Raw genomic sequence first — 27661 nt, 5'->3', positions numbered from 1 at the left:
TGACAAAGGATACAGCAGAATATAGATCAGCATGGGCAGAGAAATGGCAGATGGAGTTTAATCCGAGCAAGTGTGAGGTGTTGTACTTTGGGAGGTATAATGTAAGGGGAAAGTATACAGTTAATGGCAGGACCCTTAACAGCATTGATGTACAGAGGGACCTTGGGGTCCAAGTCCACCGCTCACTGAAAGTGGCTACACAAGTAGATTTGGTGGTAAAGAAGGTGTACATCACGCTTGCCTTCATTGGTCAGGGCAGTGCATATACAGTAAGAATAAGGAAGTTCTGTGGCAGCTATGTAAAGCCTTGGTTTGGCCATACTTGTGTGCAATTCTGGTCGCCTTGTTACAAGAAGGATGTGGAAGCTTTGGAGAGGGTGCAGAAGAGGTTCACCAGGATGCTGCCTGGATTAGAGGGTATGAGCTATAAGGAGAGGTTGGACAAACTTGGGTTGTTTTCTCTGGAGCAGCGGAGGCTGAGGGGAGACCTGATAGAAGTTTACAAAATTATGAGAGGCATAGACAGGGTCAACATTAAGAATCTTTTTCCGAGGGATAGAAATATCAAATGCTAGAGGACATGCATTTAAGGTGAGAGGGGGAATGTTTAAAGGAGATGTGCAGGACACGTTTTTTTACAGATTGAGTGTTGGGTGCCGGGAACGGGCTGCCAGGAGTGGTAGTGGAAGCAGATACGATGGTGACATTGAAGAGGCTTTTAGACAGACACATGAATGTTCAGGGAATGGAGGGATATGGATCACGTACAGGCAGAAGAGATTTCGTTTGGTTTGGCATTGTGTTCGGCATAGATATAGTGGGCTGAAAGTACTGTTCCTGTGCTGTACTGTTCTATGTTCTCAGGACATTGGTAAAACAGGCAAACTTTGCATGAATCGGATACTGACAAGCCTGGACAGAGTCCACATGGAGGGGATGTTTCCATTAGTAAGGGAGTCAAGGATCCAAGGGCACAGCCTCAGCATAAAGGGATGTCCCTTTAAAACAGAGATGAGGAGGAATTTCTTCAGCCAGAAGGTGATGAATCTGTGGAATTCGTTGCCACTGAGTGCTGTGGAGGCCTAGTCTTTGGGGGTATTTAAGGCAGAGGTTGACAGGTTCTTGATTGGTAAGAGGGTTACGGGTTACGGGGAGAAGGCGCGAGAATGGGATTGAAAGTAAATCAGCCATGACCGAATGACAGAGGAGACTTGATGGGTTGAATGGTTTAATTCTGCCCTTTTATCTTATGGTCTTATGGAATCCAGTTTTTGTAATTATTAATTTCTTGAATTTAAAATCACGAGCTGCAACTGTGTCATTCATTTCTCCAGGCTTGGTCTAATCACTCAATGCTACTGAGCATCCCCCATTCAATTAGACCATGACTAATCCAAAATGTCACACTTCCATTCCTGCATGCTTCCCCGAATCCCTCCATTCCTGTTCAATAACCCGTGAGTATGCTCATTGACTGAAGCCTTGAAAGACTTCCAGAGATTTGAAAGCCTTTGAAGGAATTTCTCCCTGTCTTGGTCCTCAAGGATTAGGCTGCTTTAGCCAGAGTCTGCAGCTCGTTACGCATCATGTTAAGATCTCAATGAGTATTCACTATCTGGTTCAGTTAAAATAAGACCTCTCCTTCATATTTCTTGGGTGTAAGAAGGAAAAGGGCCATGCATGATCATCGAGATGGGAGCACGATGTATAACAAGTTGCTTGCCTTCAATGGCACTCACTTGCATTCCCAGGAGGAGCATTCAGGGGCTTCTCCCTCCAGAAGTTGGGAACATTGAAATGGGTGGCTCAGTGGCGCAGAGACACTGCCTCACAGCTCCAGGGTCCCAGGTTCGATACTGACCTACGGCGGGGTGGAGCTTGCACGTTCTCCCTGTGAATCTGTGGGTTTCCCCCAGGTGCCCTGGGCTCCTCCCACATCCCAGGTTGAAAGTAGTTCCTCCACCTACCGCCCGATGCCAATGTAGGTTTTGGTGCAGGTATGGAGGATGAGTTTTATGTTGAGGATAGTGGCTGGAATAACCTTGGTCAAGCTGCTTGTTTTCATAACACTAATTTTAACATTTTAACCTTCTTGGAAAGCCACCTCCCAGATAGTTTTAACAATTTTTTGCTGGTGGTCTCAGCGATCTTAGTGTTTTTAATGCAGATGGTCTTAATGTCCTAATTTGGATGGTTTTAGTAAAATTTTAGGTTCCAGTGTTAGTTTTAGGGATTTGGACTCAGGTAATTTAGACCCGGGTAATATTCGTGACTTGGTCAGTAGGCTCTTCTAGAAATAGTCTCCTTGAGATTATTAATGAGGCTGATGAGGAGGTTGTTGAGGACCAGGTCGTTAATGATAATGAGGTCGTTAGGAGTAATAAAATGGAAAAGCGAGAGGGCAGGCGCGGTAGTGTAGCGGTTAGCATAATGCTATTACAGCGCCAGCCACCCAGGTTCAATTCTGGCCGCTGTCTGTAAGGAGTTGGTACGTTATCCCTGTAGCTGCGTGGGTTTCCTCCGGGAAGTTGTGGGTGTGCTGTGTTGGCGCCGGAAGCGTGGCAGCACTTGCGGCTGCCCCCAGAACACTCTACGCAAAAGATGCGTTTCACTGTGTGTTTCGATGTACACGTGACTAATAATGATCTTATCTTATCTTATGGATGGCGGAGGGAGAAGTGGAGGGACAACCAGTCATTGGAGCAGAAATACCTTGGATTCTGGCTGGGGCCAAACTGGGAGGCCTGGAAACGGAGCTGGAAGCCACGTGGGACAAGATGGCGGCAGAGACAAGTAAAGAGAGAGGGCCAGAAGCTACCGACGCAGGTTAGAGGGACAGCACCTCGTGAACTGCCCGTGTAGCCTGCAACCCAACGACACGAACATTGAAAACCCTCCAACCTCCTGTAACTGCTCCCACTCCCCGTCTTCTCTCCTCTCCCCTCCTGATCCACCTGGCCCTCCCCATCACCCTGTCTCTTACCCCTCCCCCACCCTCTCCATCTGTCCCTCACCCACACACTCCTCCCACTGGGTCTCCTCCCCACCTCCCTCGCTTGACTCCACTATCTGCAGCCCTCCGTCACCTCCGCCTGTCACCTCCCGGCCTCCGTCACTACTTCCACTCTCCCCTCCTCCATCTGCCTAGCCCCCTCCTCACCTGGATCCACCTAATCACTTGCCAGTTCTTGCTGCACCCCTTCCCTCCACCCTCTTTACACCGGCAACCTCCCCTCTATCTGGAACTGAGGTGCAGTGAAAATCTTGTCCTGCATACCGATCGTACAGATCAATTCATTACACAGTGCATCGAGGTAGTACAAGGTAAAACAATAACAGAACGCAGAGTAAAGTGTCAGAGCTACACGGGAAGTGCAGTGCAGGCAGACAATAAGGTGCAAGGTCATTACAAAGTAGATTTTGAGGTCAAGAGCCCATCTTATCGTACTAGGGAACCGTTCAATAGTCTTGTAACAGCGGGATAGAAGCTGTCCTTGAGCCTGATGGCATGTGCTCTCAGGCTTTTGTATCTTCTGCCTGATGGGAGGGGGGGAGAAGAGAGAGTGCCTGAGGTGGGTGGGGTCGTTGATTAGGTTGGCTGCTTTACTGAGGCAGCGAGAAGTGTAAATGGGAGTCCATGGAGGGGAGGCTGGTTTCCGTGATGTGCTGAGTTGTGTCCACAACTCTCTGCACTTTCTTGCGGTCCTGGGCAGAGCAGTTGCCTTACCAGGCCATGTCTCGACATGAAGCCATTGACTGTTTCCCTCCATAGATGCTGCCTGACCCGCTGAGTTCCTCGGACATCTTGTTTGTTGTTCCAGACTCCAGCATCTTCAGTCTCTTGTGTCTCCAGCTGTCTTGAATGTGCTCTGCGACCGAGCCTCCGCAGCCCTCCCGTGGCGGAGAATCGCAAAGATTCACCACCCTCTGGGTGAAGGTATATCTTTTTCTCATCTCAGTCCCATATCTTGAGACTGTGATCCCTGGTTGTAGACACTGCAGGTAGGGGAAATTTCATCCTTGCATCTGTCCTGTCAAGAACCTTGTATGATTCAATGAGATCAATTCTCATTCTTTTACACTGGAGAGCGGTGCAGCTGGTAGAGCTGCTGCCTCACAGCTCCAGAGACCCAGGTTCAATCCTGACCTCCGGTGCTGTCTGTGTGGAGTTTGCATGTTCTCCCTGTCACTGTTGTGGGCTTCCCCAGTGTGCTCTGGGTTCCTCCCACATCCCAAAGATATCCGTGTTGGTTGTTAATTGGCTGCTGTAAATTGCTCCTAGTGTGCAGGTCAGTGGTAGAATCCGGGGGGAGATAGCTTACAGGGAATGGACTGATCTGTGAGCTGGCATAGACTCGATGAGCTGAAATGTCCTCCTTCTATGCTGGTAGGAAATATAGAAACAATATAGGGCCAGTCCGATTAATCATAGGATAATTCCTCCATCCCGGGAATCAGCTGGTTGGGATAGGGCAGAAAAACTTTGTTAACTTCCAGAGCCAGGATGTTTGGTATTGGTTCAAAATTTGAGCCAATCACAAACAGACTACCTTGAAAAGAACATAGAACATAGAACAGTACAGCACAGGAACAGGCCCTTCGGCCCACAGTGTCTGTTCCCAACACAATGCCGAATTAAACAAAATCTCCAACTTTCCAGATTTCCCTAAATTTCCTAGGAAACAATACAAAAGAAAACAAGCCCTTTGATTCGCAACACCAGGGAAAACTTATAACCAGGAAAGCAGAACACAATTCTGTCAGATGAATATGTGACATTCCTCCAAGCATGCTATCAAAATATTCTACACAGTAGTGTTATATATCACATTGTGCATTTGCCTGCTGTTGTTCCTTGCAGGAATTTTGAACTTTTGAAGTTGCATTGATCTTTAACTCACTGTGAGCATTTTCTTCACAGATGGACTCTTGAAATCTTGATCTTCCAATCTACCCTGTTGTGGCCCTTGCACTTTATTGTCTACCTGCACTGGACCTTCTCTGTAACTGTAACACTATATTCTGCATTATGTTTTCTTTTTACCACCTCGATGTACTTATATATGGCATGTTCTGTCTGGATGGCACACAAAGCTACAGTTTTTCACTGTATCTTGGTGCACGTGACAATAATAAACCGATACCAATACCATTTTACCTCAGTCTCCCCAGAAGAAAACCAACACAGTAACTTTCTATCATAGATTTATCGAGTTACTTGGATCCCTCCACTGACTAAGTTAACCTTCGCAAGGTGTGTTACAGTCTAGAGAGTCGAGAGAATTTCACACAGCTATGTTAGTCACAGAGAGAGAGAGAGAGAGAGAAAGAGAGAGAGATATCCAATGGGAGAATGCCAGATTTTTGCCAATGCCACTGAAGGCTGCATTGAAAAGTTGGAATTGGAGGAACGCCGAGATTTGGGAAAAGGCTATTGAAAGCTGTAGGGGTTGGGAGTTTGAGGAAGCCCCTTGTGTGCAAGTTAGGACGCAGGGCAGCCGAGATTTACATGATGTTAATTTTATGGACAGTTCAGTGGCGCAGCTGGTAGAGCTGCTGCCTCACAGCTCCAGTGACCTGAGTTCGATCCTGGCCTCCAGGACATTCCAGGTGGAGTTTCCATGTTCTCCCTATGGGCTTTACCCCCTACATCCCAGAGAGGTGTTGGCTGGTAGGTTAATTGGCCACTGTAAGTTGCCCCCAGTCTTAGAGTCATACAGCACAGAAACAGGCCCTTCGGCCCAACTGGTCCATGCTGACCAAGATGCCTATCTAAACTAGTCCCATTTGCCCACATTTGGCCCATGTCACTCGAAACCTTTCCTATCCCTGTACCTGTCCAAGAGTCATTTAAAAGTTGTTATTGTACCTGCCTCAACCACTTCCTCTGGCAGCTCGTTCCACATACCCACCACCCTCTGTGTGAAAAAGGTTGCCTCTCCCTTTAAATCTTTCACCTCTCACCTTGGAGGAACAACATCTCATATTCTGCCTTGGGAGTCTCCATTCCTGACGGCCTCAACGTCGATCTCTCTAACTTTCTGGTAACCCCACTCCTCTGTCTTCCCTTATTCCTGTGGCTCCCTTCCCCCGCCTTGATGACCTGCCCATCTCCACCCCTCCCCCATCCTTTATTCCATGGTCCACTGTCCTCTCCTACCGGATTCCTTCTTCTTCAGCCCTTTGCCTCTTCTACCTGTCACCTCGCAGCTTATTACATCTTCCCCCCCCCATCAACTACCTTCCCCCTCTCACCTAGACTCACCTACCCCCTGCCTGGACTCCTCCCCCTCCCCGCACCTTCTTATTCTGGCTTCTGCCCTCTTCCTTTCCAGTCCTGATGAAGGGTCTCGGCCCGAAACGTCAACTCTTTATTTCCCTCCATGGATGCTGCCTGACCCGCTGAGCTCCTTCAGCACTCTTTGTGTATTGCTCCAGATTCCGGCATTTCTTGTGTCACCTTAAACCTATGTCCTCTAGTTTTAGACTCCCCTACCCAGGCAAAAAGACTGTGGCCGTCCACCTTATCCATACCTCTCATGATTTTATAAACCTCTGTAAGGTCCTTGGGAGCACTTCCTCCTGCAATGGTTCAAGGTGGAGGGTCACCCCCCACCCCCCAAGGGGCAATTCGGGACAGCCAATAAATACCGGTTTTGCCCACACCCTAAAAGTGGATCAATGAAAAGTTCTTGTCCCATCCGAGAGAGAGAGAGAGAGGCTTCTGTGTACGAAACAGATCTAGAGGCTTGAGTAAGCGTTCCAGGCTGATACAGGTTGAAAAGCTGACTGGCGCCGGACCACTGAAAGTCCAGACCACTGAAGTTGCCCCCTAGATCATCTTCCCCTGAGCAGGAGAAATGTAGACACTCCACGGGTGACGTAATAGTTCGGAGAACTATCCATAACCCGGAGTCGGATAAACTGTCGGTCAAGACCACAAAAGTTATACTGGTAGGTTAATGAGTTATAGATTAGTACGGATCTTAATTAATGTTAGATCTTATTTAGATCTTAGTTAATTAGTACAGAACTGTATGACGGATTCAAACCAGACCAGACCGTGGGAGTTGCCAGACCAAAGGAGTGACAGACTAGAGAGTTTTAAACTGCACCGCCCTGCAATACACCACTCGGAGGTGCCATCCTTTAGCTGAGATATTAAATTGATGAGCCCTGTCGATTCTCTCCGCCACTTCAAAGAAGCGAAGAGGAGATCTCTTGGGTTTCTTAGGAGATGTTTTATTCCCCAAATCGACATCCCAGGACAGATTACCTGCCTGCTGACTTGTTGCAGAGGTGCGTTTTTGTGCGCAGTTGCGCGGTTGGGAGAACCGCTCGCTCACGGCTCCAACGACACAGGTTCGATCCTGACCACTGGTGCCGTCTGAGTTGACTTTGCATGTTCTCCCTGGGATTGCCTCCCACCAACCGCCCCCCCCCCCCCCCCCCCAGTTTCCTCCCTCATTCCAAAGACATGCGGGTTGGTAGTTCAATTGGCCGCTGTGAATTATACCACACGTGTAAGGGAGGGAGTCTGGAGGAACTTGATGGGAAGGTGGGGAGAATAAATGGGTGCTTGATGGTCGGTGTGGACTCAGTTGTCTGAAGAGCTGGTTTGTGTGCTGTAACGCTCTGTGTTATCTCTCTTGCTGCTGATTTCTACATGAGAGGTACAATCTGGGAGGAGTTGACGGCAATGTGGCGGGCATAAAATAGGATTGGTGTAATTGTGTGCTTGATGGTTAGTGTGGTCTTGAGGGGCTGAAGGGCCTGTTTCCATTCTGTATGTCTCTACTTGCTACTGAGCTTCCCAAGTACTTCCAAGGCAGTTCATTAACACTGAGGTGTCCTGAGAGTGTCAAGGCAAATGCTGTATAAGTGCATACATTTTTGCTTACCTTTCAACACAATATCATCACGGGCACATCCCTCCCCACCATCAGAAGTATCTACAGGAGGTGCTGCCTTAAGAAGGCAACATTTTACCTGTACTACATCAATGCACTCTGTACCAACCCAATGGAACTGCACTGTGTAATGAATTGACCTGTATGATCAGTATGCAAGTTCTTCACTGTACCTCGGTACAAGTGACAATAATAAACCAATTCCAATACTAATACCAATACCAATCAATCTCAAAGATCCCCACCATCTTCTCGCAGCTACCATCAGGCAGGAGGTACAGAAGCCTGAAGTCCCACACCACCAGGTTCAAGAACAGCTACTTCCCTTCAACCATTCAGTTCCTGGACCAACTGGCAGAAACCTAACCATTAGAGTTTAGCAACACTGGGACCTCTTTGATCACTTTGCACTAGTGGGCTTTTTTTTGTTCTATTTGTGTTCTTTCCTGTAAAAATTGTTTAATTTATGTTTTTCTTGTGAATGCTGCTTATCTGATGCTCTGTGCCTGTGAAGCTGCTGCAAGTAAGTTTTTCATTGCACCTGTGCACACATGGACTTGTGCGTCTGACAATAAATTGAACTTTGACTTTGATTACCCTGCTGAGTCTTTCTCCCACCAGGCCTTGGTGAAGAAGATCCTGTTATTCTGCATTTGCTCAGTGCGGTGAGTTAATTACAGACTCTGCAAAACATACCTTTCCATTTTACATATCACCCCTGATATGGAAACCATATCCCAAGCTGCTTCATAGAAACAATTGAAACCCGTAATGTGACACTTAGCCACAGAAGAGGGGTTAAGAAAGATAGCCAAAGGTTTGGTTAATGAGAATAACCACATGGTGTCCTAGAGGAGGAGAGAGGGGAGAGAGAGGAGAGAGAGGTAAGGAGGTTTATGTAGGGAACTCCAGAGTTAGGGTCTTGGCAGCTGAAGGCACGGTCTCAACAGGGAAGAAGTAAGGTAAAATAAGGTAAGATATCTTTATTAGTCACATGTACATCGAAACACACAGTGAAATGCATCTTTTGCGTAGAGTGTTCTGGGGGCAGCCCGCAAGTGTCGCCACGCTTCCAGCACCAACATAGCATGCCCACAACTTCCTAACCCGTACGTCTTTGGAATGTGGGAGGAAACCGGAGCACCCAGAGGAAACCTACACAGACGCGGGGAGAACGTACAAACTCCTTACAGACAGCGGCCAGAATTGAACCTGGGTCACTGGCACTGTAATAGCGTCACCCTAACCACTACAGTACCGTGCCTGTATATTCAGGGATAAGCCATTATTAAAGCAGAGATGGCAATTTAATACCCCGGGGATTGGTTCTTGATCTTCAATTGCTTCCTATTTACTTGAATGACCCAGAAGAAGGAACAATTAAAATAGAAATAAGTGGAAGGGCAGATTGTGAGAAGAACATTGTGATTCTGCAACAGGATAGAGATACATTGTGCAATTGGTATTGGTTTATTATTGTCACTTGTACCAAGGTACAGTGAAAAACTTGTCTTGCATACAAATCGTACAGGTCAATTCATTCCACAGTGCAGTTACATTGGGTTAGTACATAGTGCATTGATGTAGTACAGGTAAAAACAATAACACTACAGAGTAAAGTGTAACAGCTACAGAGAAAGTGCAGTGCAATAAGGTGCAAGGTCACAACAAGGTAGATCGTGAGATCAGAGTCCATCTTATCTTATAAGGGAACCGTTCAATAGTCTTATCACAGTGGGGTAGAAGCTGTCCTTAAGCCTGGTGGTATGTGCCCTCAGGCTCCTGTATACTCTACCTAATGGAAACTCACATGGCCACAGGGAGAACGTGCAAACTCCAGATAGCGCCAGAGGTCAGGATCGAACCTGGGACTCTGGCGTTGTGAGGCAATGGCTCTAACCGTTTGCCATGATTATTATGTTGACTTAAACATTGGGTGGAAGTTAGATTATTCTGTCTGACACTGTAGGCAGGTTCATCACAAAAGCTGAAGGAAGATACAAACCATAGATATAACTTTAGTTAGACTGCACTTGGAGTATTGTGTGCAATTCTGGTCACCCCATTACAGGGAGGTTTTGCAAAGGGTGCAGAAGAGGTGCACCAGGATGCTACCTGGATTAGAGGATATGAGCTATGAGAGGTTGGACAAACTTGGGTTGTTCTCTCTGGAGCGTCAGATGCTGAGGGGAGACCTGATAGAAGTTTATAAAATTATGAGAGGCATAGATAGGTTAGACCGTCAAAGTCTTTCTCCTAGGGTAAAAATGTCAAGTACTAGAGGGTATGCATTTAAGGTGAGAGGGGGAAAGTTTAAAGGAGATGTACGGGCCAAGTACTTTACACAGAGAGAGGTGGGTGCCTGGAATGGGCTGCTGGGGGGAGTGGTGGAAGCAGATACGATAGTGGTGTTTAAGTGGTTGTTCGATAGACATGTGAATCTGGAGGGATATGGATCACGTACAGACAGAGGGGATTTAATTTAATTTGGCATCATGTGCGGCACAGATACTGTGGGCCAAAGGGCCTGTTCCTGTGCTGTGCCATTCTACGTTCTAAGGTTTGGTTAGAGCTGGTGTTAATTAAAGCTGATAACACCGAATGGGATGTCTGCTTTGTTGCAGCCTGCATGATAAGAATTATTTCCTCAAAACCACATCGCCCCAAAACCAGGCCCCAGATCGCAGTCGGTACTCGGGAAGCTTTAACAGTGGAAGCAGCAGCCGGCAAGCAAATCCCTCCAGGAACTGCAGTGTCTTAAGCAGTCTCTCCCTCTGTCTCTCTCACTCTCTTGCTCTCTCTCTCTCGCTCTCTCTCCTCTTTCCTCAGAGCACGAGTCCCATGTTGCAGCACCCAGCTCCAAAGGGGAAGTGGTGACAGAAGATAAGCAACGAGTTCCAGGTACCATACCCAGCAGCAACGTTCCCCTGCGCTCGGTTGGGCAAAGAGCTTGCTTCATCCATCATACCAACCAGGAGCAGGAGTAGGCCACTCGGCACTTCGAATCTACCCCACCATCCAATAACGTCGTGATTGTAGCCGCTGTACCGCCTCCCTTGGTGACCTATCATCCCCTAGCTTATCACAAATGTACCCATCTCTGCCTTACAGATTCTGCTTCCATAGAGCTGTACAGCACAGAAACAGGCCCTTCCACCCATCACGTCCATGCTGACCTTTTTGCCCATCTAAAGTAATCCCATTTACCTGCATTAAGACCGTATCCTTCTATGCCTTATTTATTTGTGTCTGTCTCAATGCCTCTTAAACGAAGTGATTGTATCTGATTCCAGCACCTCTACTGGCAGCACATTCCAGATATCAACCCCACTCTGTGTAAAAAAACTGACCCCTCGGGACCCTTCAAATCTGGAAACACAAGAGACTGCAGATGCCGACACAAGAAAGACTGCAGATGCTTGAAATCCGGAGCAACACACCTACAGAGGGAAATGAACAGTCAACGTTTTGGGCTGAGACCGTTTATCAGCACTGAAAAGAAAGAAGGCAGAAGTCAGAATCTTTCCCGATGAAGGGTCTAGGCCCAAAACATCGACAGACCATTTCCCTCCGTGGATGCTGCCTGACCCGCAGAGTACATCCAGCATCTCGTGGGTTGCCCCTTTAAATCTGCTTCCTCCCACCTTAAAACTATGGCCTCTTATTTTTGATACCCCTACCATCAGAAAAACATTCTGACAATCTACGCCGTCTATGCCTCTCATATTTCTATCAGGTCTCCCACCCGCCCACCCTCAATCTCCTTCACTCCAGGGAAAATAAGCCCAGCCTATCCAATCTCTCTCTGTAAAATCTCTGTCATATTCACCCAGCTCCCTTGTGAATGTTACAGTTGAATCTGCCTCCACCTCTACCCTGGCCACACATTCCAATCATTGCATTGGAACATCTTTCCTCAAGCTCTTTCTCAACTGTGTAAATGTCTCTTGAAAGCTGCTAAGACTGGCCCAGGTTCGATCCTGAGCCCCGGAGCTGTCTGTGTGCCTGGAGCTTGGACGTTCTCCCTGTGACCACGTGGGTATCCCCCAGGTGCTCTGGTTTCATCCCACGTCCCCAAGGTAATGACACCGACGCAAGTCCTTATTTGGGAGAAGATTCACCTGTAATCTCGGACCAGAGCCAATAAAAATTTGGCACATGCTGGCCAGACAAGCCAGAACCAATGGAATCAAAGCAGTCCTGACGAAGGGTCTCGACCCGAAACGTCGACTTTTTATTTCTCTCCGTAGATGCTGCCCGACCCGCTGAGATCCTCCAGCACTTTTTGTGTGTGTTGAATCGAAGCAATAACAGTGCAGAACTGATAAGAGATGAGAATCACGAAGAAGGCACGTCAGCAACTCTACTTTGTTAGGAGTTTGAGGAGATTTCGTACGTCACCAAAGGCTCTTGCAAATTTCTTACTGATGTACGGTGGAGAGCATTCTGACTGGTTACATCACCGCCTGGTATGGAGGCTCCAATGCGCAGGATTGCAAGAGGCTGCAGAGGGTTGTAGACTCAGCCGGCTCCTTCACAGGCACAACCCTCCCCACCATCGAGGGCATCTTCAAGAGGCGATGCCTCAAGATGGCGGCCTCCATCATTAAGGACTCACCATCCGGGACATGCCCTCTTCTCGTTACTACCATCGGGGAGGAGGTACAGGAGCCTGAAGACCCACACTCAACGATTCAGGAACAGCTTCTTACCCTCCGCCATCAGATTTCTGAATGGTCAATGAACCCATGAACACTACCTCGTTATTCTTCTGTTTTGCACTACTTATTTAGTTTTGTAATTTATAGTCATTTTATGTCTTTAAACTGTACTGCTGGCACAGAACAACAAATTTCACGTCAGATATGTCAGTGATAATAAATCTGATTCTGATTCTGAATGAGAATGAAGGATTTCGGATGTAAAGCAGTGAGAAATGCGGAGACTAACTATCGCAAGGAAGGCCCCGATGCCTGGAGCAGGGAGAAGAAGGATCAATCGTCTGGCCAACAAGAGAGCCCCTATTTTGGTGTTAGAATTTGAAGCGGTGGTCTGGGTGAGTACTGGTACAGAGGGAACAGCAGCACTCAGGAACGTAAGTCGATCCCCATGTAATTTACATGGAGATTTGTGTAGGTAGAAGAAACTGTGAATTTCAAATTGATTAAGATTCGTGTGGTGATTTACCCAACCTGAGTTAGTTGGCCAGGAGTCAACATTCTTCACCCAGAGGGTGGTGAATCTCTGGAATTCTTCACTCCAAAGGCCCCTGGAGTCTCATCTGAGTTCACTCCAACAGATTTCTCAGAATCGAGGGATATGGGATATTGGCAGGAATATGGTGTGGAGGTGGAAGATTGGCCACGATGGTGCTGAATGGTAGAACAGGCTTGAAGCATCACACGGCCTTCTTCTGCTCCTATTACTCTCTTGCTGGATGTCATTGAATGGTAGACTGTATTAGAAGGGCCGAATAGCCTACTTCTCTTCCTAATCTTCTAAACTACACTGTTAATGTTTTATCCATTTGTCAGCTGAAATCTCTCCATCTCTTCCCGAAGAATTTAAGGAACAGCAGCCCCTGACACTTATCCCTGCAACTGCACCGTGCTGTGCCTGTCCCTACACCTCCTCCCTCACCACCATTCAGGGTCCCAGACAGTCCTTCCAGGTGAGGCAGCGCTTCACCTGTGAATCCGAAGGCGTCATTTATTGCACCCGGTGCGGCCTCCTCTACATCGACGAGACCTGACGCAGGTTGGGTGACCGCCTCGTCCAGCACCCTCGCTCCGTCCGCCGCAGCAGCCACGACCTCCCGGTGGCCACCCACTTCAATTCCACATCCCACTCCCAGACGGACATGTCTGTCCGCGGCCTCCCCTACTGCCACGTTGAGGCCAGGCGCAGGTCGGAGGAACAACACCTCATATTCCGCCTTGGGAATCTCCAACCTGACGGCCTCAACATCGATTTCTCGAACTCCCGATTACCTCACCCCTTTTTCTTTCCCCCACTCCTTTGTCTTCCCTTATTCCTGTGTCTCCCTTCCCCCCACCCTTATGACCTGCCCATCTCCTCCCCTCCCGTCCTCCTTGCTTTATTCCATGGTCCACTGCCCTCTCCTACCAGATTCCTTCTTCTTCAGCACTTTACCTCTTCTACCTGTCACCTCTCAGCTTCTTACATCTTCTCCCCCTCTCACCTGGACTCACCTCTCCCCTGCCTGCGTGTGCTCCTCCCCTTCCCCCCACCTTCTTATTCTGGCTTCTGCCCTCTTCCTTTCCCGTCCTAATGAAGGGTCACGGCCCAAAACGTCGACTGTTTATTTCCCTCCATGGATGCTGCCTGACCTGCTGAGTTCCTCCAGCACTCTTTGTGTATTGTAGCAGTAGGACCTGACGGGCAGCAGCCCGGGAGGATGGTTCCCTTGGCTGAGAGCATTCAGCCAGGGCTCACACGCTTGGAATAAGAGGAAGGACATTTAGGGCCAGGATGGGGAGAAATTTGTTCACCCAGAGGTTGGGGAAGCATTGGAATTCCCTTCAGCCCACAATGTTGTGCTGATATTTTATCCTGCTCTAAAATCCATCTAACCCTTCCCTCCCACATAGCCCTCCATTTCTCTATCATTCATGTGTCTAAGAGTCTCTTAAATGTCCCTAATGCATCTGCCCCCACAGCCTCTACCGGCAGTGCGTTCCAGGCACCCACCACTCTCTATGTAAAAAAACTTACCCCTGACATCCTCTTTATATCTTCCTCCAATCACCTTCATATTATGTCCCCTCGTGTTAGCCACTGTCGCCCTGGGAAAATGTCTCTAACTGTCCACTCGATCTATGCCTCTTATCATCTTGTACACCTCTATCAAGTCCCCTCTCATCCTCCTTCTCTCCAAAGAGAAAAGCCCGAGCTCGCTCAACCTATCCTCATGAGACATGCTCTCCAATCCAGGCAGCATCCTGGTAAATCTCCTCTGCACCCTCCCTAAAGCTTCCACGTCCTTCCTGTAATGAGGCGACCAGAATTGAACACATGAAGATTTGGGCAAGACGCAGGCAAATGGGATTAGTTTAGATGGGCCCCTTGCTCAGCATGGACCAGTTGGGCCAAAGGTCTGTTTCTGCTCTTTATAACTCTATGACTCACTATGAAACTCTATTATGAGAAGCATAGATACAGTAAGTAGTCAAAATCTTTTTCCCATGGTAGGACCATCAAAAACAAGAGTTTTTGATAGGTTCTGAGCTCCAGAGGTTATAGGCACAACCAACTCAATCATTGTTTAAAAGACGGCTCCTTCATTCCAGACATCAACCTAATGAAGCAACTCATAAAGTGCTGGGGGAGCTCAGCAGTTCAAAGTGGGTTCAAAGTGAGAGGAAGGAGTTTTAAAGGGGATCTGAGAGATAAGTATTTCACACAGGGAGTGGTTGATATCTGGAATGAGCTGTCAGAGGAAGTGGTGGAGTCATACAAACACTATGTTTAAGAGACGTTTAGAGAGGCACGAATACGCAAGGTATAGAAGGATATAGTGCTAATGTGGGCAAATGGGATTAGTGTCAATGGGCAAAAGGTCGGCATAGACATGATGGGCTGACCCTCTGATGGAAAGGCAGAGGGAGGCAAACTGCTCCGAGATTGAGGAAGGGTCTTTTAAAATTCATTTCAGCAACATGGGTTTCGCAGGCTGAGCCAGCATTTATTGCCCATCCCTAGTTGCCCTGGAGAAGGTGGTGGTGAGCTGCCTTCTTGAACCGCTGCAGTCCTTGAGTTGGGGGTAGATCCACACTGCTGTCAGGGAGGGAGTTCCGTGAAGGAACGGCGATATATTTCCAAGTCGGGACGGTGTGGGGCTTGGAGGGCAACTTCCCAGTGGTGGTGTTTCCCGTCTCTTCGCTGCCCTCGTCCTTCTTGCTGGTAGAGGTGGTGGGTTTGGAAGGTGCCGTCTGAGGAGTCTGTGGGATCTTCAGTAGACTTGAGTCATTGGCTGAAAACTCCCTGCTCTGACCTTCTATCCCAATTCATTCCCCCCCCCCACCTCCCCCCCCCTCCCCGGCTCTCCCTCTTGTTTTCCCATTTGCTCTTATGATACCCCCAGTCCCTTTTCTCTCTCTCGCTTTCTCTCTCTCTCTCTCACCCACACGCTCTCTCTTCCTCCCTCTCTGTCTCTCTGTCTGTCTGTCTTTCTCTCCTTCTCTGTCTGTCTGTCTTATCTCCCTTTCTCTGTCTTTCTCTCTCTGCTTAGGGCCAGTCGTAACTTGCAGCACTGAGGCATCGAGGTGGTTGCTGTGGGATACGGTGCAGTGCCTGTTGGGTGGGCTGTACAGTAAATATTGTACAGCTGGGGTGGTGCTAGAAGCAGACACGACAGTGGGGTTCAAGAGGCATTCAGACAAGGAATGGAGGGACTTGGATTAAGTGCAGGTAGATGGGATTTAGTTTAATTTGGCATCATGGTCGGCACAGACATGGTGGGCTGAAGGGCCTGTTCCTGTGCTGTACTGTTCGATGTTCTAACATTACAATGCTGGCTGGGGGTGTGAGTACAGAGGAGGAGGTAAAGAGGTTTCATGGGATAGGGATCGGGTGAACAAATACTGCACCTTAAACCTGTGTCCTCTTGTGGCAACCATTTCAGCCCTGGGAAAAAGCCTCTGACTATCCACACGATCAATGCCTCTCATCATCTTATACACCTCTATCAGGTCACCTCTCATCCTCCGTTGCTCCAAGGAGAAAAGGCCGAGTTCCCTCAACCTGTTTTCATAAAAACAGGATGTACTTGTCACAGCGGATTCACTGGACTGGTTCTGGGGATGGTGGGCTTGCCTTATGGGGAGAGGTTGAGTAGACTGGGATTGCATTCTCCAGAGTTCAGAAGGATGAAACGTAGAAAATTTTTAAAAAGCTTGGCGGGCAAGGTAGTGTAGCAGTTAGCGTAATGCCATTACAGCACCAGCGATCCAGGTTCAATTCCGGCTGCTGTCTGTAAGGAGTTTGTACATTCTCCCCGTGTCTGCGTGGGTTTCCTCCGGGTGCTCCGGTTTCCTCCCACATTCCAAAGACGTACGTTTAGGAAGTTGTGAGCATGTTATGTTGGCGCCGGAAGCGTGGCAACACTTGCGGGCTGCCCCCAGAACACTCTACGCAAGAGATACATTTTGATGTACGTGTGACTAATAAAGAAATCTTATTTTAGGGTGTATGAATGGAGGATGTCACCCAATCTCCCCCACTCCCCGCACGCCACCCCACACCATTCCCCGCCCCCGCACCATCCCCCCCCCCCCGCACCATCCCCTCCCCCCTCCCTCCCCCCACCCCCGGCTGACAATTTGAGAATAAGGGCAGGCTGTTCAGGTCTGAGATGTGGAGGATTTTCTTGTCGGACACGAAGGAATTAAAAAGCTGCAGAACAGATAATTGGAATGTCAAGGACAGCGGAAAGTAGACAAAACAAACGTCCTTGTTCTTGCCAAGTGTCGTTCCTTGCGATCACCATTTTGTGCACTGTTTCCTGAACTGGTTCTTACTCAGGGAAGGCTGGGTCAGAGCAATTGAAAGTGGTCACAACGAGACCTCTAATGATAACCCGCTGCAGACTTATGAAAGAGTAGTCTCTATCGGTGAACTGAAGTAACCAGGGCCCGGTGCCTGACATGAGCCGGCAGTAACCGGTTTGAAATGGCCTGACCCAGGGAAAAGCAAGGTAATGACACCAGACGCAAGTCCTTATTTGGGAGAAGATTCACCTGTAGTCTCGGACCAGAGCCAATGAAAGTTTGGCACATGCTGGCCAGACAAGCCAGAACCAATGGAATCAAAGCAGTCCTGACGAAGGGTCTCGACCCGAAACGTCGACTGTTTATTTCTCTCCGTAGATGCTGCCCGACCTGCTGAGTTCCTCCAGCTCTTTTTGTGTGTGTTGAATCGAAGCAATAACAGTGCAGAACTGATAAGAGATGAGAATCACGAAGAAGGCACGCCAGCAGCTCTACTTTGTTAGGAGTTTGAGGAGATTTGGTACGTCACCAAAGACTCTTACAAATTTCTTACTGATGTACGGTGGAGAGCATTCTGACTGGTTACATCACCGCCTGGTATGGAGGCTCCAATGAGCAGGATTGCAAGAGGCTGCAGAGGGTTGTAGACTCAGCCAGCTCCATCACGGGCACAACCCTCTCCACCATCGAAGGCATCTTCAAGAGGCGATGCCTCAAGATGGCGGCCTCCATCATTAAGGACTCACCATCCGGGACATGCCCTCTTCTCGTTACTACCATCGGGGAGGAGGTACAGGAGCATGAAAACCCACACTCAACGATTCAGGAACAGCTTCTTACCCTCCGCCATCAGATTTCTGAATGGTCAATGAACCCATGAACACTACCTCGTTATTCTTCTGTTTTGCACTACTTATTTAGTTTTGTAATTTATAGTCATTTTATGTCTTTGAACTGTACTGCTGGCACAGAACAACAAATTTCACGTCAGATATGTCAGTGATAATAAATCTGATTCTGATTCTGAATGAGAATGAAGGATTTCGGATGTAAAGCAGTGAGAAATGCGGAGACTAACTATCGCAAGGAAGGCCCCGATGCCTGGAGCAGGGAGAAGAAGGATCAATCGTCTGGCCAACAAGAGAGCCCCTATTTTGGTGTTAGAATTTGAAGCGGTGGTCTGGGTGAGTACTGGTACAGAGGGAACAGCAGCACTCAGGAACGTAAGTCGATCCCCATGTAATTTACATGGAGATTTGTGTAGGTAGAAGAAACTGTGAATTTCAAATTGATTAAGATTCGTGTGGTGATTTACCCAACCTGAGTTAGTTGGCCAGGAGTCAACATTCTTCACCCAGAGGGTGGTGAATCTCTGGAATTCTTCACTCCAAAGGCCCCTGGAGTCTCATCTGAGTTCACTCCAACAGATTTCTCAGAATCGAGGGATATGGGATATTGGCAGGAATATGGTGTGGATGTGGAAGATTGGCCACGATGGTGCTGAATGGTAGAACAGGCTTGAAGCGTCACATGGCTGCCTTCTGCTCCTATTACGCTCTTCCTGGATGTCATTGAATGGCAGACTGTATTAGAAGGGCCGAATAGCCTACTTCTCTTCTTAATCTTCTAAACTACACTGTTAATGTTTTATCCATTTGTCGGCTGAAAGCTCTCCATCTCTTCCTGGAGAATTTAAGGAACAGCAGCCCCTGACACTTATCGCTGCAACCGCACCATGCTGCGCCTGTCCCTACACCTCCTCCCTCACCACCATTCAGGGTCCCAGACAGTCCTTCCAGGTGAGGCAGCGCTTCACCTGTGAATCCGAAGGCGTCATTTATTGCACCCGGTGCGGCCTCCTCTACATCGACGAGACCTGACGCAGTTTGGGTGACCGCCTCGTCGAGCACCCTCGCTCCGTCCGCCGCAGCAGCCAGGACCTCCTGGTGGCCACCCACTTCAATTCCACATCCCACTCCCATACGGACATGTCTGTCCGCGGCCTCCCCTACTGCCACGTTGAGGCCAGGCGCAGGTCGGAGGAACACCACCTCATATTCCGCCTTGGGAGTCTCCAACCTGACGGCCTCAACATCGATTTCTCGAACTCCCGGTTACCTCACCCCTTTTTCTTTCCCCCACTCCTTTGTCTTCCCTTATTCCTGTGTCTCCCTTCCCCCCACCCTTATGACCTGCCCATCTCCTCCCCTCCCGTCCTCCTTGCTTTATTCCATGGTCCACTGCCCTCTCCTACCAGATTCCTTCTTCTTCAGCACTTTACCTCTTCTACCTGTCACCTCTCAGCTTCTTACATCTTCTCCCCCTCTCACCTGGACTCACCTCTCCCCTGCCTGCGTGTGCTCCTCCCCTTCCCCCCACCTTCTTATTCTGGCTTCTGCCCTCTTCCTTTCCCGTCCTAATGAAGGGTCACTGCCCAAAACGTCGACTATTTATTTCCCTCCATGGATGCTGCCTGACCTGCTGATTTCCTCCAGCACTCTTTGTGTATTGCAGCAGTAGGACCTGACGGGCAGCAGTCCGGGAGGATGGTTCCCTCGGCTGAGAGCATTCAGCCAGGGCTCACACGCTTGGAATAAGAGGAAGGACATTTAGGGCCAGGATGGGGAGAAATTTGTTCACCCAGAGGTTGGGGAAGCATTGGAATTCCCTTCAGCCCACAATGTTGTGCTGATATTTTATCCTGCTCTAAGATCCATCTAACCCTTCCCTCCCACATAGCCCTCCATTTCTCTATCATTCATGTGTCTAAGAGTCTCTTAAATGTCCCTAATGCATCTGCCCCCACAGCCTCTACCGGCAGTGCGTTCCAGGCACCCACCACTCTCTGTGTAAAAACACTTACCCCTGACATCCCCCTCATACCTTCCTCCAATCACCTTAAAGCTATGTCCCCTCGTGTTAGCCATTGTCACCCTGGGAAAAAGTCTCTGTGGGCTGTGATGATTCAGTCATTTTTACGCTTGACAAGAGTTCGGGACATTAAGTTATGGGGTAGGGCAGGAAAATTGTGCTGGAAGGTTGGCCAGGATCTTGCTGTAGGGCGGCAGCTGCTGGAATTACGACATTCCCTCAAGACTGCTATGCCTTTCAATGGGAGCAGGGCCGATCCGAGTTCAGTTGATCCCCACCTCCCCTGGTGCACAGATCTCACACTCCAGTACAAGCGGTGTGGACATAGTAAATGTAGAAACATTCATTCAGGTGAACCCACACACTCATCAAACACGTGCATGGAACAAAGCAGCTCACAGAGCTCGGCGACAGATTTCATCACCCACTCTTCTACTTGTTCAAAGGAGATAGGTTCAACCCAAACGTATCGGCCAGGAACTCCGTAAGATTGGGTGCAAGAGTGGTTTTACACTCCAGTTGCGAGAGGAAACCGGAGCACCCCTGGGGAAACCCACACAGTGACAGGGAGAACGTGCAAACTCCACACAGGTAATGCCGGAGGTCAGGATCAAACCTGGGACACTGGAGCCATGAGGTAATGGCTCTACCCGCTGTGCCACTGGGCCACCCAGTGAAATGTTGAATTCACTAGCAGTTTGCAATAAAAATGGGTAATGAACAGAATACATTGCAGGCCAGTCAGCTTCTGCAAGGGGTGGGGAAGAGAGAGGGAAAGAACCAGTGACATGTTGGGTCTGATGGCCTAGCTGTGTTGAGGGCGGGGTCCGCCTCAGCCTGAAGGAGCCGCTGCTGGTTGGGGAGAGACCAAAGAGTTGGGCAATCAGGAAGCGAGAGGTGAAACTTCTCCCGCTTACAAAATGCTGTCGGGAATCTGGGAAAGTAGCTCTCAAGTCCGAAGTAATGTGGTGGGAAGTTATAGAGAGATAGTGAACGGAAACGGGCCCTTTGGCCCAGCGAGTCCATGCTGACTGCCAACCACCCCTTTACACCAAGCCTACATTTAAAAATATTTTGTTGCCCTCACATTCTCATCAAATCCCCCAGATCCTACCACTCACACTAGGGGCAATTTACAGTGGGCATTAACCTGCCAACCTGCTGGTCTGTGGGAGGAAACCAGGAGGACCTGGTTGCCACAGGGAGAACATGCAAACTCCACACAGACAGCACCCAAGGTTAGGATCAAACCCAGGTCTCTGGCACTGAGCTAGTGGCCCTACCTGCTGCAGTACTGTGCCACACTAGATCATTGGAGCAAACTTTTTCCTCGAAGTCGTGGGTCAAACCAGTGAATCCTTACCCCAACATTACTAGGACGTTATCTCCCACACCATCACTGACCTCATCACCTCAGATCTCCTCTCCTTCCCCCCACCCCCGCCAACAATGATAGTCCCACAACATAGGACTGCCCATTTTTATCTCCTCCCCAAAAACAGCTCCATTACCAACATCTGTCTTGCTGTGTTTGCGGGATCTTGCTGAGCACAACTGTGCCACTCCCTAGCATCAAACCTACCAGCTGGTAGACTATTCTGTCCTGATACTCGCTGCCACTAAAGTCCATGGACATAAACCTCTTCCATTGACAGCACAACAGTGCCATCCTCTGGTTGACTGACTCACACAGTGGGAGAATTTCTGTCATCTTTCCTTCATCCATTCAGTTCTTTTCCTACCTCAGGAGTTATACAGAGGTTTCCCTCAGATTGTGCACTCCCTGCAGCCCATCTAGTAATGATATCCCATGTCAGATCTCAGCACAATAGGATAATCTCTTCTACGCTCTCCCTCTGGTACCTGATACAAGTCTGCCCTGAGAACACAGCTGCTGGCATGATGTGTTATGGTAGTGCAATGGTTAAGTTACAGACTGGTGGGCAGAGACCAGAACCATTGATCTTGAGAAGAGGATTCAAATCCCACCGTAGGAAACTGTAGCATTTAAAATTCTTGAGGAACTCTGTCAGGCAACATCTATGGAGAGAAATAAACAGTCGATGTTTTGGGTTGAGAACCTTCATCAGAAAGAAGGGGAAGAGGGCAGAAGCCAGGATAAATATGGGGGGGGGGTTGCAGCAGTGGACTGTGGATTAAAAAGGGGGAGGTGGTGGGGAATAGATAGGCAAGTCATGAAAGCGGGGGGCCCCCTCCCACAGTAATGAGGGAAGACAAAGGAGGAAGGGGGCAGCGGGGGGGGGGGGGGGGGGGGGGGGGGGGGGAGGGGGCCTCAACAATCAACTTCCAGTAACTCCTCCCCTCTTCTGGGATTAGTGAAAGTAGGTGGTTGATGGTCAGCCGAGACTCAGTGGGCTGAAAGGCCTGCATTAATGCCTTGTCTTGGATTATGTGCTGCAATATTTCGACAAGCAAAAGAAATATTAGTCAAATGATTACCCTCACCCACCATCCCTTCTATTTTTTGAGTCAACTTCAAGATGCAGAGAAATTTTAATGGCAAGGCTTTGAAACAAGGCCTATATTTAGACAAGTCTCGAGTCAGAGTGAGAAGAGGTTGGCAAGTTCCCAGCCTGCACAGACTTGTGTAGTGGTGGTTTTGGAAATGACAGCCCAGACCTACATTACTCAGTAGCTGATGCCAGCTTTTCCTTCCAGATTTAGCCCTCTTGCCAATAAGTACTGTTTTAATAAAGAAAGTGGGAAGTGTGACTCAGAGCAGGCAACCATTAACTCCACATCTATGATACAAATAAAAAGAGCCGAGATTTCTTCAGAAAATGGGAGCACGGTTACACAGAGGTAGTCCCTGGGTAATGAACAGAATGTTTTTACAGATGTCCTAATGTTGATTCTGTCTACAAGTCAGAAAATACAAAAGAAAAACTTTGTGGTAATGAGAAACACACACACACACTCTTCCCAGCAGCAGAATGTCTGTATATATGCTGCACTTAAATGTAATATTATGTAAAGGTATCCACAGGCCAGACATTCATAACCTAGGGACAGGCTGCATATAGGTCAATAGCATCAGTTTGATTGGCAGGAAAATTAACTAATCTGCACTCTGCCCAAGCTCTTTCATCACCACCTCCAATGCTACCCAGCTCAATCTTTGAAGGCATAAGATGAATAAGGGGTACAGTCAATAACTAGATTACTAAACTGGGCTAAATTCAGGAGACCCACCCCTCTGCCTTCATTGAAATTCCCCCAACTACAGCTGTTGAATCCAAAAAAAAACCAATTCCAGAGTAATAATCTGGAACATCTGTCATATAACACCCATTTACACTGATCCCATTTTATTCTCCCCACATTCCCATCAAACTACCACTCATTTACACACTAGAGACAATTTACAGCAGCCAATGTACTAACCTGCACATCTTGGGGGGAAAGTGTGGGAAGAAACCAGAGAAATCCCACACAGTCACAGGGAGAATGTGGAAACTCCACACTTGCAGCACCAGAGGTCAGGATCGAACTGGAGTCACTGGAGCTGCAAAGCAGCAGCTCTATTCACTGTGCCATGCATAACTGACATCAACCAAACTACAAACAAGTATTGGAGTGTGGTTTAAGAAATCCTTTAATGGCATATTTATAAATTTACACAAAATCATGAAAACCTCTATATCAATGCTCATTTTTATCCCTGATATTTGACACCCCTCTTCCAAAGCAGTCTACAAATACCCATTGTTATGACACATTTAGATCAGTAATTCAGCATTACAAGAGTGTAGAATTTTAAAAAGCAGTTGTTTTGCACTGCTAATGACAACATGCATTAAAAAAGTAGCACATTCAAAATCTTACCGCATACAAAATTTGCATTAAGTAAACGAGTGGAAAAAAGCAAATTCACAACAGCAGGGCGGGATTATATGAAGGATTATTACAAAGGGTTTAAAAGCTTCAGAATTTTTTTGTGGAACATTTATTCTGAAACACTGTAGGCTTCTGAATGCAGAATTCTTTGGCATTAAGACAACAGCCTTTTGTCTGGTGATTGCAGGATGTGATCGATACAGGAACCTTCCCATTTTTTGTCAGTTTAAAAAAAAGTGAAAACTCACAGTGGGCAATGCCATCCCCTTAACACACCTTGTACAGCACGCATACGTAGGACATACTCGATTGGGTACTAATCTGCTGTTTAAAACACAAATAGCAAGATGCAAAAAAAAAGGAAAGACAAACATTGTGCAAATGCTGCTGTTATAGTGGGCAGCTGAACATAACAGATAAAGGAATACCAGGCTTTAAGAGAAATTACACAGATCTACTGGAATCCTACAAACCAGGCAAGAGCCATGACAGAGACTGCCAACAGGGAGAGCTGAGCTGCTGTTGCTCCGTTGCAGTAATCATAATTGCAACATTCTGCCAAAAACCTGTAGTTCAAACCAAGATACTTTTGAGTAATCTCTTTCCCACAGTTTTCTTTATTCGTGCATCCAGAGGAGAAGATGGTTATTGAAGCTAGGAAAAGCAAAAAGGAAAGAGTGGTCAGGGCACCAGTAACAGAACCATGGGGAAAACAGAAGGTGGTCGTGGGGTCACTTGGAATGACAACCACCTCAAATTCCCTTTCCAAAAAAAACTTCACCCTTCAGTTCCACTCCTCCTCCAGCTGAATGGCAATGGTCTCCCCATCCAGAAGACCTCATCCCTGAGAAGGTTAATGTAGTGCACTTATGACACAGAAGGAAGCCATTTGGCCCATTGAGTCCATGCCCACTCTGCTAACCCAAGTCTACTGTGGACCAGACACTGGGAAATTATTACTGTTAATGGAGGCCAAACATCACATTACAAACCTGCAATACCTTTCCTCCTGGGTTTCAAAGGAGGGCAATGAGTTGGAATGTTTGATTCCATCAGGGCGAGCCCCATGAGGAACATAGGGTCAGCATAGTGTTCGGCACAGAAATCGTGGGCTGAAGGTCCCGTTCCTGTGCTGTTCTATGGTATAGTCTTGATGGGCCAAATGGCCTTCTATGCTATTGCCATTCTGATATTTCATTGTCCAAGGTTTACAATTAAAATGGTGGGCCAAAGAGCACAAACAGACCCCAAGTCTATGCCAAGCCTCAAATACCCACTCGCACAGGCCCTTCAGCCCACAACATTGTGCTGAACACATTAAGCGTCCAACTAAACTAGTCCCTTCTGCCTGCACATGGTCCATATCCCTCCATTCTCTGCACATTCATGTGCCTTTCCAAGGGCCTCTTAAACACCTCTACTGTCTCTGACTCCACCACCACCCCTGCCAGCACATTCCAGACACCCACCACTGAAAAACTTGCCCTGCATATCATCTTTGAACTTGCACCCTCTCACCTTACCATCTGTTACTGGACAAACCAATATGGTAATGAAGAGGGCAATTTAGACACTTTTCTCCATCACCCACCGAGTGGGATCGGTGTCGGGACACCCAGGACTGGAGAAAAACTAGTTTCCACCAAAGCCCGATGCAAGGTGGGAATGTGGGGAGAATAAAATGGGAGCAGTGCAAGTGGGTGTTTGAGGCTTGGCATGGACTTGGTGAGCCAAAGAGCACAAACAGGCCCCATTTTAATTGCAAACCTTAGTGAAATATCAGAATGGCAATAGCACAGAAGGCCATTTGGCCCATCAAGACTGTACCATAGAGCAGTACAGAACAGGCCCTTCAGCCCATAATGTGCTAAACATGATGCTGAATTAAAGTAAATCTCTTCTGCCTGCACATGATCCATACCCCTCCATATTCATGCATCTAACAGCCTCTTAAACGCCACTATCATATCTGCTTCTACCACTACCCCTGGCAGCCTGTTACAGGCACTACCACAAAAAAAAACTTGCCCCACACATCTCCTTTAAAGTTTCCCCTTCTCACCTTAAATTTACACCTTCTAGTATTAGACATTTCGACCTTGGGGTAAAAAATGGCAACTGTCTATTTTACCTCTGCCTCTCATAATCTTATAAACTTTTTTTTTTCAGGTCTCCCCTCAGCCTCCAACAGTAGAGAAAACAATCCAAGTTTACCCAACTTCTCCTTATAGCACATACCCTCTAATCCAGGCAGCATCTTAGTAAAACCTCTTCTGCAGAGGAGGGAAACCAAGAGGAATAAGTGGGAAGGAAAATGGGTGTGTTCCAAGAGCCACCATAAACTCAATGGGCCAAATGAGCTAGAGTTTATGGTGGCTCTTGGAACACACCCAAGAGCCATCATGTCATAAAGGGATGAGGAACATCTTGCACTGAGGGCAAGGGAGTGATTCATGGCATTGTGGAGAGCCAGCATAGATTTAATGGAGTGAATGGTCCCCTTCCATGTCAAAAAGTATTGGCTTTATGCAAGAGCCATCCAGTAAACTCACTCACATCACCACCTTGGGTGTCAAACTGAACCAGCCATACGTGTGTCATATGGAAACTATTAGTTACAGCATATGATCAAGTTTGGCATCTTCTAAGTACACCATGCTGTGAAACAATTCCAGGTGTCCTGTTTAATGGGATGGGTGATCTTATTCAAGTAAAAGATGACTTGACAAGGTTGATGTCGCTTAGATATTTCCTCAATGAGGATCAAGAAACCAGGGCAACGCTTCAAGAGACAAGATGAACGAGGATTGAATTGTTGGAATTCTCTACCCGAGATGTTGTTCAGTTGCTGTGTGTACTTCAGGCCAAGAATGAAACATCAATGGACAAATAATCAGGTTGAGGGACTGAGTTATAAAAGAAGGTTGGAAGAGGCTAGGACTTTATTCATTGGAGCACAGGAGGCTGAGGGGTGACCTCAGAGTGCTGTATAAAATCACGAGGGACATAGATAATGAATGCAGTCTTTCAACCTCCACCACCAACCACCTCCCAAGAGTTGGTGGGGGGGCGCACGCAGAATCAACTAGAAAGATTTGAGGGGGAAAGATTTAATAGGAACTTGAGAGGGAACTTCTTAGTGCTCAGGGTGATGCATATATGGAACATGCTGCCAGAGGAAGTGGTTGAGGTAGGTACGATAACATTTAAAAGGCACTTGCACAGGTACAGGGATGGGAAAGGTTTAGAGGAATAGGAACCCAACACGGGCAAATGGGATTAGCGTAGATGGGAATCTTGGTCGGCATGGACCAGTCGGGCCAAAGGGCCTATTCCCATGCAGTACAAGTCTATGATGAGGATTATGGGAATTGAACAAATGGAGCCAAGGCCAAATCAAATAAGCCAGATTGTATTGAGCACTGAGGGGTCAAATAGTCTAATCCTATGATGTACCAAAGCCAGTTTATCCCAACACTTGTCAAGGAGTTAAAGTTTCCCTCCTGTTTTCAA

General features: G+C 47.8%; 1 protein-coding gene across 2 annotated transcripts in view; it reads right to left on the bottom strand.

Annotated features, from left to right (window-relative positions):
- Positions 1–27661, bottom strand: part of LOC127586098 (sperm acrosome membrane-associated protein 4-like) — an 82374-nt gene that overhangs the window by 43115 nt on the left and 11598 nt on the right. Inside the window, exon 3 of one of the 2 annotated variants that reach the window (XM_052043914.1) lies at positions 23889–24802. The exons of the other annotated variant lie outside the window; for it this stretch is intronic. Within the exon in view, the coding sequence (XP_051899874.1) occupies positions 24603–24802 (200 nt within the window). The 3' untranslated portion in view covers positions 23889–24602. Of the gene's footprint in view, positions 1–23888; positions 24803–27661 lie in introns of those variants that run through there. 2 annotated transcript variants of the gene reach the window in all.

Source organism: Pristis pectinata, chromosome 34, assembly GCF_009764475.1.
Source record: "Pristis pectinata isolate sPriPec2 chromosome 34, sPriPec2.1.pri, whole genome shotgun sequence".
Classification (NCBI taxonomy): Eukaryota; Metazoa; Chordata; class Chondrichthyes; order Rhinopristiformes; family Pristidae; genus Pristis; species Pristis pectinata.
This window is presented reverse-complemented; position numbering and strand designations above follow the sequence as displayed.